General features: G+C 49.2%; 1 protein-coding gene across 1 annotated transcript in view; it reads left to right on the top strand.

Moving 5' to 3' along the window:
- Window positions 1–244: 244 nt before the first annotated feature.
- Window positions 245–10042, top strand: part of SLC18A2 (solute carrier family 18 member A2) — a 29454-nt gene continuing 19656 nt past the window's right edge. Inside the window, exons 1-4 of the mRNA XM_006920830.2 lie at window positions 245–365; window positions 1409–1760; window positions 9694–9778; window positions 10037–10042. The exon at window positions 10037–10042 is cut by the window's right edge and continues 82 nt beyond it. Coding sequence (XP_006920892.1) covers window positions 245–365; window positions 1409–1760; window positions 9694–9778; window positions 10037–10042 — 564 coding nt within the window. The remainder of the gene's footprint in view (window positions 366–1408; window positions 1761–9693; window positions 9779–10036) is intronic.

The raw sequence follows: 10042 nt of genomic DNA, 5'->3' as shown, positions 1-10042 counted from the left end.
CAGGGCGGGACGGCACCCCACGGGTCCCAGGTGCGGGCTGCGACGGCGCTCGTGGGAGTGATTAACCAGGAGCACAGGTGCGGGCGAGGACGCACGCGCCGCAGGTGAGCCGAAGATGGGATGCGGGAGACTCGCCCGCACCGCCCCTTTTGCGGCCCGGGAACTCTGAGCTCTTGGGGGTGGGGGGAACCCCCGGCCCGCGAAGGCCCCTCACGTCCCCCCGCGCCCGCAGCGGAGCCCCAAGATGGCCCTGAGCGAGCTGGCACTGCTCCGCTGGCTGCCGGAGAGCCGACACTCCCGGAAACTCATTCTGTTCATCGTGTTCCTCGCGCTGCTGCTGGACAACATGCTGCTCACCGTCGTGGGTACGTAGGGACCGGCCCTCCTCCCGCACCGCTTCCCTGGGCGCCCCACTTACCCGAGCGCCGTCCCGGATCTCCGTGCGGGCTGGGAAAGTTGCAGAACACGCTTAGCAAAAATAACATCCTCCAAGACTGGCGTGCTTGGTGGGCTCGCTGGAGCTGCGTTTGCGGCTTCGTTTTCCTGGTGGTCAGGTCAAAAATGTGATATCTGATAAAACCCAGAACTTGTGTTTCCTCTTGATAATTTCTTGCTTCCCTCTGCTCACTGTCACCGAAATGAAAAAGACGTCTATTAAAGACTAGTAATTCCCAGCGTTCAAAGTAATGTTATAATAATAATTATGCAGGGTAAATGATTTGGTGTAACATTTAAAGGCCCTCCCAAAGACCCTCCCAAAAAGGAAGTGCCATTTCAATATACTGTATCAATGAATGAGTCGGGGTGGAAACATTTCAGGACCATTTCAAAGCAATTTGAACGGTGTTGGTTTTAGCTTTTTTCCTATGATGGATTTTTGAAAAACTAATTGAAACCTAGGTCTCTTAATGAACCCCTTTAACAGCGAAGTATTTGGCATGGTTTTCCTTAAAGATATTCTAATTTTTAATGAATACAAAAACGATTTTTTATTCAGACTCTCAGGGGTGAGTTATTTCCCGAATCTCCGTACGCAGGTTCTTTGGAGATAGTTCTCAGGGCATCAGGTAGGTTTTCATGTCAAAGATGATCAGAGTCCTGTGAAAAAACCCTGTAATGAGAGTCCCCCTCCCCCCTACAAGGACGGGCTTCTCTCAGACTGGTCAGTCCAGCACAGCCACTGGCCCTGAGAGCAGGTGGCACTGCCTCAGCCTCGTGGGGCTTCGTCCTCTCTGTGGAGCGAAGCAGTGAGAGATTGTTCCCGTGTCCGTGTGCAGGGGTCCCATCCCTGGGGAACACACAGCACCTCTTTGGGTCTTATTTGGCATTGGACCTGACTGCAGTTTTCCTGGCGTTTGTCCCAGGGAGGGTGTCAGTGCAATCACCATCTTCCCGTTCTTGTCCCTAGTCCCCATCATCCCAAGTTACCTGTATAGCATTAAGCACGAGAAAAACGCAACAGAAATCCAGACGGTGAAGCCAGCGCTCACGGCCTCCAGCTCAGGCAGCTTCCAGAGCATCTTCTCCTATTATGACAACTCCACCATGGCCACTCGGAATAACACCGGAGACCTTCAGGCAGGGCTGCTGCCTAAGGCCACCACACAGCACATGGTGACTAACACATCCACTGTCCCTTCCGACTGTCCCAGTGAAGACAAAGACCTCCTGAATGAAAATGTGCAAGTCGGCCTGTTGTTTGCCTCCAAAGCCACCGTCCAGCTCCTCACCAACCCATTCATAGGACTGTTGACTAACAGGTAGGTTATGTTATTTTGGTCAAAGACTTTTGGATTTCTAGTGTTCCAAGCTCATTTCTTCCAGGATTTTCTCATTCCTTTATCAGAATCCGGGAACCAGTGGAAGGTGAGCTGAGGAAAAAATCCAATCCCTTCCTCTTGTGTTTCTGTCCATAATTACCATTTCCCATTTGTTGGGGCTTCGCATTTGACACATAAGAAAACACGACGCCAGCATAAAGAGGCCCGAGAGGGAGAACTTTCGTCTAAATGCTGGATTTCGTAATCGGATCCTCTGTGCTCTGCAGCTTTCTCTTCTCTTCCACCTCTGGTCAGGCACTCGTTTCTAGAAAGCCAAGGCGATTCCTCTAGCGCGGGGTGGGGAATGGGAGAAAAGATCAGTCATCCTGTGATGGAGATGAAAGTCTGAGCTGGCACCAAGGTCACGGGCAGTGTAACAGGTCTTCCCCTGCCAGTTACTGAGCTGTGTCCACGTGCACACAGGGAAGAGGATCGAGGCTGTTTTCTGGGTAATTAAAACGAGCTAATAATGCCTGACTAAGCTAAACTAGCTTTATGTCAACGTGGATGTTCTGGATTTTGTTGGACCCCTATTATTTTGAATTATTGTTCACATTTCTATTGTGAACCGGTGGCCTTCCGGTGAGTATTTGTTCTTCTACAGCCGAGGTAGCTCAGCTCTGCCTGGTACTTGGAGGCTCAAAGCAAAGGACGAACCTTGCAGTAGAGGGGAGGGGGCAGTAGCTGCAAGGAGAGGGAGCAGGTAAGCAGTATAGCCCCAAATGAGAAATGCAGACACCGGCAGAGGAGGCAGTGCCCAGAGTCCGACCTGTGAACCAGGCCGAGAAGCACAAGCAGAGACGAAGCCTAGAGATGGAAGAGGGAACACAGGGACGCGGTGAATTACACAAAGGTCTAACCGCTGCGCTGTTCATCGGAAACATGTAAAATAATATCGAATGTCAACTGGAATTGAAAAGTAAAAATTAAAAACATAATAATAAAGAGCACAGGAGGAGAGCGGAGTGAACTGAGCAGGGCAGGAAGGGGACCGGGTGGCGAGCCTGGGTGCCAGCCTGGAAATGAGTGGAGTTTTGTTGCGGGGCTGCTTGGAAGGCACCAGACGTTCCAAAGCCAAGTTTAAAAGTCAGTGAGCCAACCCCCGTTGTAAGTGGGTCTGCCCTGCACCCAGGCTTTGGCCTAGGGAGGGGAGAGGGCAGGACCAGCAGGGCCCTTTGTTCAAATATTAAGCATTTCAAGATGGCAACGCCAGAGCTTTAAACCAAGCCTGGTTCTCAAAGTGGGGCCGGCTCTGGGCCGTGGGAATCAGAGAGATGAGGCCTGGCGGGAAGCAGAGGGTGTGGCAGGGGCTCAGAGAGGGTACGGAGATCTGTCTTTCTGCAGCACCAGCTGCCCTCAGACATCTGGAGGTTGCTAGTAACGTACCGACGTGACCAGTCGGACGGAAGTACATTTCAAACTTTTGTAATTTGTTTTTCTGGATTGAGTAGTGCCATCGAGTCAGTCTGAACAGTCCTAAGCCACGTCCATCCATCCAGTGTGTGTGGAGCAATGTTATGAAGCTGCCACATAAAACACACTAAGCAAATTAACCCAGCGATAGCAGCCTGACTGTGAGCCCACCAGGGAGCACCATTAGCAAGGTGGCATTCGGGGGCTTCTCTGCTCTTTAGGAGGAAAACCCACTAGTCCTCAGTAGTTGCAGGGTGGTGTTATTTCTTGTTTCAGGAATAAGAACACTTCTTAAACTGCATCTGGTGTAATTACAGAGAACAGCTCAGGGTTTTGTATTCTGAGAAAGCAAACAGCTCAAATGCTATATGGGAAAATTGAGGACATTATTATAATAATGCCTTGCCAGCCACTTGGGCGTGGATGTTAGTAGCTGTATAATGTAATGCTTCGAAACTCAGCTGAAGTGATGTGAGTATTCCAATCTTCCAAATGCAAATGACAAATGAAAAGCGTTTAAAAAAATCCCATTCTTGTTTTTAATGCGTTGTTTATTCCATGAGGAAGAAGCTTGTTTATACCGAATTAGACTTTTCCTCTATTAAATACTCCAAAAGCTTTGACATTGCAGCCACCAAGGCTCATATTTAAGGCTCTGAAAAAAAATTGCCTTCTAAGAGAAACCTAACTTTGGTTTGTGACCTGTGAAATTTAGTTTATTCTTATGGTGGGTAATCCACTTTTGAGTTTATCTAGAGCAAAATTTTAAACCCTCAGTGATCCCCCCAGCTACCCAGCAAATTAAAAAATAAAATCTACTTGATCTTTTAGTGCTGCCTTGTAATGTGGAAATGTAAATAGTTTTTAGTATTGACATAGAACAATCCAGTGAACTCTGTCCCTCCCCAAATGACCATGATTTGTAATTTATCTGTTATTTTCCAAGCCCGGTGGACGTAAACCTGGGGACTTTGCAGCATTTCTGGACACGCCATGGCTCTGCCCAGACAAGTGATAAATACGTTAGTTTCCTTTATAGGGTCTTCCCTTCTCAGCTCTTGCAAGTTGTCTTTGATGTAATTTGTGCCAGTCGCATCCTCAGTTACCAGCAAGATGTGTGATTCACGTTTCCAGTGTCGTAAACGAGTGTGTTTAAAAAAGCATTTGACAGTTGGTTAATCTGTTTTTGATCAAAGAGTGGTTGAAAACCTTACCCATAACTCATGTTTTCAGTGTTACAAACAAGTGTGTTTCAAACAGCATTTAACAATAGTTGGTTAATATGTTTCTGATCAAAGAGTAGTTAAGAACATGGAGCATCGGAGCTTGAAGGGATTTTAGCAAAGGCTTTTGGGTCAGTCCTAGGATTTTATAGGCAAAAGAGTTTGTTGTTTTGGGGGGAGACGGCATTTGCCCGTGGCAGCGTTAAGACACTGTCTGGATGTCTTCTTCCGTTTCTGTTCTTTCCACCTGCTTACTGTTATACAGTTCGTATGTTTGCCCACTGAAAATCAATAATGCAGGTCAACATCAGTCTGCCTTTCATCTACTCTGGTTGTACCAGGTTGAACTAGTAAAAGCCCAAACGGTGAGTCGTTGTTATTTTTAATTAATGCGCAGGGAGTTTAGAAAAAATCAGCCCAGTTTTTGGGACAAGGACCCTTCCTTACCTCCTTAGCCCTAAAAATGATGTTTCCAGCCCCTGATGTGAGCTGGTCCAGCTTCCCAGCATCTCTGCAGTTCTTCTGACAGTGGGGAAAAGGAAGGCCTCCCGCATCCCCAAGGATGTGGGGGGAGCCACCTACAGACAGGCTGCTTGGAGCCACTGGTTTGCAAAGCCTGTTAATGTAAGTGGGACCCTCTCTGTAATGAGATACCTCATATCACTGAACGCAGGTGACAACCTGATCTCCCATTTTAAAACCCAGAACCCCACGTTCATGGTCATGATGTTGCCTCGTGATTAGTTTTCGTGGGTGAGTGATTCAAGAAGCAGGCTTTTGTTTTAAATGCCAGTTCCTGAAAGTAAAAAATTACGGTTCTTGGAGAGCACGTAAGTGTTCATCTGGCCACTTATATGGTACAAGTAATTCCTCTTTCACTTACTCTTCCAGTACTGTATTTTTCAAAAATACGTGACCGGATAGGGAGCAAAGGACCTTTGGTTTTTGGCACGTGTGGTGATCACTTATCCAGTAACACTCCAAAGCCTGCGGGTACCTTGGTTGCCTTGACTTCGGTCTTTGAGGCTTGCACGACTGACTTTATCATTCCAGTTTATTCATTTTTTGATTGCATCGTGTGTAAAAGGGGGTAGAGAAGGAATCATACTAGCAACATCTGTTATCGTTTGGCCCAGCAAGTGCATTTCAGACTTTCACACACATAAAAGGAATGTTCCAGGCAGGCACACAACGTGAAGACACCTTTACATGTCTCCGTCCACAAGTCCAGTTAAGGACGTGGCATCGTGGTCTTCACTCGCTTAGCCCGAGGCTTATGTAGTTGCATCTTTAGAACCAAAAGACATGCCGAACAGAATGGGCGACTAGGGAAAGGGTTAATTCCGTGTGCCGGGGCAGTTCCGTGGCTTTCTGCTTCAGCTCTTTGTCTCAGTGGTCTGCTTTCTGTCAAGCCAGTGACAGTGGCTTAATTTATTTCCATAGTTACCTAGTATATTTGAAAGCCAGTTATTTTTCCTCACAAATCGTAGCTAACATCCGAATGACAAGGAGGAAGCCACAGGGCATGAAATCGCTACGAAATCTACTGTGGTTATTTTTTTTTTCTTCTCCAGCTTCAGCCAGTTGGTCTGAAGTGGGCTCTGTAGGAATAAGCAGTGACCTTTTCAGCTTCGCGGTAGACAGGAAAACCAGCTGTTCTGTCCCCAGCATTGGTAGGATGGTGTGACGGAGACTTTGCCTCTGAAATCAGGAGAAGCTGGCCATGCTCTGGACATTCTTCATGGGGGCAGAGCCCCCACGTGAGCTGTGTGTCAGGTGACGGGGCACACCCAGGAGAGTAAGGAATCCAGGGCTCACGAAACGCCCTGCACATCTAATAGCTGAAAAAGACAGACCCACAGGCTACCCCTGGTTTTGTTTGCAAAATGATTGACAATGAACTTTCTAGCGTATCCTACAAATTTAAAATACCCTCCCATTTCCTGACGTTCACTTACCTTTTAGAAGCGTGTTGGGATCATTGAAAAGGGAGACGTCATCTCTTATCTCTTCTGGCGATAGTTTGTATCCTGTTCTGTGTCTTTGTTTTTGACACTTCGACAGAGGGAGCCAAGACCTCAGTAAGCCTGAGAATGGAGCTCACGTATTCTCGGTGGCAGAGATAAACTAGTTAGTACAGTTAGAGAAAAAGCGTTGATTGTCAGCGATGATTTAGGGACATGAGGTTTCTCCACTGATCTGTAGGCGTGTGTAAGGACCATAACTTTCACTGCTTTGCCTTTTTTTCTAGGGATTCGGTCTGTGGTTTTTCGTGTTATTGCCATTGGCTTGATGGCTCCCTGATGCTCTGTGGGGAATGACCGTGGGCTGGGATGACTCACCGGGGATGATAATGGGATATCGGGTCGAACGTTTGCCACATCAGGTCTGGCTCTGCTCAGCACTACTTTAATTGAGATGACAGGGACTTGAGACAAGAGGCTGACTCAGATGTTTATGACTAATGGCAGTTGAGATTCCGTCCATTTAGGAAACATCGTGGGGCAGGGGAAAGGGCGCTGGAGATCTGCCCATCCCACAGTGGTCCTGGGGCCTGAGGTGACCTCTTCCCGAGGCGGGTGCTCAGGGGGCCAGACGAGGGCGAAGGTGGAAGTTCAGGAGCTGCTGCCTTTGCGTTCAGGCCGAGCGCCAGGGGAAGAGCCTGCCCGGCACCTTCCACGGGCCAGGCCTGTCGGCGGCTTTGCTGGTGTCGGAGATGCAGGGCACACGTGCCTGGTACTGAGCAGGAAGCGGCGTGAGCCCCGTGGTACCCGGGCGCTTGGCTGGCTTGCTCTGTGACTGGGGGAGCCACTCCGTCTCTGAACCTCGCTTTCTCATCCAAGAGGAGGGTTTGCACTGGCCAGCTTTGGGGTGTCTTTCCAAATTTGCCATTTGGTTATCCCATACTTTATTAAAATCCCAAAGAAATTCAAACAGACAAACAAACAAAAAAAAAAAACAGTAGCTGTGGTGTTTTTAAAGGAAACAGCACCTGGGCTGGGTAAAAGGAATCCTCCATGAGCACAGAGCCCCGTTGGTATAGAGCCGCTTGTTTTAAATGAAACCGCGGACCTCCCGTTCCACTCAACCCATGCAAACCTGTGCTCCTGTGACCGAAGTGTGTGCCAGCAGGACCTGGCACACCTTAGACACTGCAGGTGTGCTCCCTGTCCTGAATTTGGGGCAAGTTACTTAAATTCCCTGAGCCTCAACGTGGTTATCTGAAAAATAGGAATAATGCCAGCTGCCTCATGGGACTGCTGTGAGGATCACAGGTGACACTGCCTGCTAGTCCCCAACCAACAGTCTCAGGAAGTGCTGGGGCCTTCTGGTTAGAAGGGGCCCACCCAGCTGTGTCCTGCCAGGTGCTCTGGGCCAGGGGCCCAGGCTCCAGACCGGGCCTAAGTATCACTGGTATTCCTGCCGCTTTGACACCTGTGTGGTTTTCCAGGGAGTAGATGGAAAGGGGTAAGGGGCCTCAGCTTATTGCAGGGCAGCTGCAGGTATTGCCATATGTCTGTTATTCCCCTAGACGTGCAGTAGTTGCTGAGAAAAAGAAACTGCCTGCGGGTTCTCCTCTCTGAGCCTCCTGGAAGTTTCCTTATTCATCATCCAGCAGTGCTGTGTAGGACCTGGCGTTGTGACTGAGTTTCTTTCGCCCATGTGAATAAAGAGCACAGGGCAGTCAGCTCTGGACTAGTTGAGATAAGAAAAGCTGCCATTTCATGGCCACCTAAATGGCAGTTCAGAGCCCCAGTATCTCTCCTGGGTGACCTTGAGCCCTGCTTGATGCATTACAAGTTCATCTCAGGTCACAGTAGGGGAATCTGTGCGGGTGTGTGGGAGGGGGGCTGTCTGGGAATCTTTCATGATTTTGAGATACTCTGTGGTTCCTGAATGCACAGGAAGCAGTTAAAAAGAAAAAGGAGTATGACCAGGACAGAGACTGGAAAGGCTGTATTTAAAGCCACGTGTTCCTTTTGGCTGCCAGAAGAGGTGGTAGGGTTTGCAAGGAAAAGTCCTGGACTGGATGGAATGGTTCCTCTTGAAATTAGCCTTAGGATGTGCGACAAGTCACTTTTGCCTCAGTTTCCTTATCTGTGAAATGGGGAGGTGGTCGGCTGACTGGCCCAAGTGCTTGGAGAATTGGGCGTAACCATTAAATGAAGGTGTTGTCATTTTGATTTTTCATTCAAGCCTGGGATAGAAGAGCTCAGGGTTTTGGTGCTCACTTCCAGGATCCGGAGGAACCAAGGCCAGAGGGACACGGGGCCTGGAAATGCTCAGGGCTGTTCCAGTTGATGCAGACTTTCCAGAGAGCGGTGACTCAGCCGGCGGTGGCCCCCCCGGTTGGGGCAGGGAGACCAGGAAGCCGCCTTCGCCCTCCTGCCCCTTCCACGTGGCAGGGACCGAGCTGTCTGCTTAATAGGCAGAAGCTGAGAGGAAAGAAGGAACAGAATGAGGGAGGAAAGGAAATTTCCAAAGTACCTTCTGCGTCCCAGGTCTCACGGCAACAGTGTTACATCCATGTCTCATTTTACACTTGTCCCGGTGCCGAGAGGTGGGCAGTGGGAGGCTCTCTGACCGGAGGCTTGCTAGGATTAAGTGGCAGGGCCAGATGTCCAGCCCGGGGTGAGATACAGAAAGCCAAGGTCATCCCCCATGCCTGTCCTCCTGGTGGAAGAGCCCTGTACAGATGATGGTCTGTGGGATTTTTGCACAGAAAACAAGGCCTGTCTTTCCAGGCTGGCCTCAGCAGGGTCCACATGAAGACGGATTCGAAAAATCATCTGGCTGCCTCATGCCTCTTGGATGGGGTGTGGTTGCAGCCGAGGCACCTGATGACCTTTTACTAGAGTCATTTGATTGCAGTTGTCCTTTCAGCAAAGCTCTAGCAAAGACTATAATTAAAGAAATAATAAAAATAACAGAAACGGGCCACATACGGAAACAGGGGCCACATATTTTGGACGTAGTCCAGGTCACTTGCTAGTACTGTGTTAACAGTTTATCCCAGAGAGATTTCTGTTCAGAGTGGCAGTGCATAAATGTATTCACATTCTAAGAAGGTCAAACACGAAAAGGTCACGTAGGAAGAACCAACCATATGAATTTTTGAAACAGTTGACCAAACACTCATCTGCCTGATCCCAAAGGGCAAGCAGGAGAGACTCAGTAAAAAGCCCTAGAAAAACACGAGGCGGCCACCGGATTTTCCTCGCGCTTTTGTTTTGCAGAATCGGGTATCCAATTCCAATGTTTGCGGGATTCTGCGTCATGTTTATCTCAACGATTAGTAAGTGTCCGACGTTTGCCTTTCGAGTACGTTCATGGGATGGGACGTGACGGCCACGAACTGGGGATTGAGAGCACAGCCTGGGGGGGTGGGGGAGGGTATTGGCAGAAACCGCAGCAAGGGGTCGATAGAGGGGGGTCTTCGTGGGGCACAAGCATGATGTGGTTAACACGGAAATATGGCATCGGGTTAAGGGGGGGCTTCAGAACGCTGTTGTTTGCGGCGTCCGGTCTCAGCGTCCACTGGCCCGTGGTGACGCGGGACCTGGCCTGCTGTCTTGGCAGTGTTCG

The sequence above is a fragment of the Pteropus alecto genome, unplaced genomic scaffold (assembly GCF_000325575.1).
Source record: "Pteropus alecto unplaced genomic scaffold, ASM32557v1 scaffold177, whole genome shotgun sequence".
NCBI classification, from domain to species: domain Eukaryota; kingdom Metazoa; phylum Chordata; class Mammalia; order Chiroptera; family Pteropodidae; genus Pteropus; species Pteropus alecto.
Note: the sequence above shows the minus strand (reverse complement) of the source record. Positions and strands in the feature narration are given on the sequence as shown.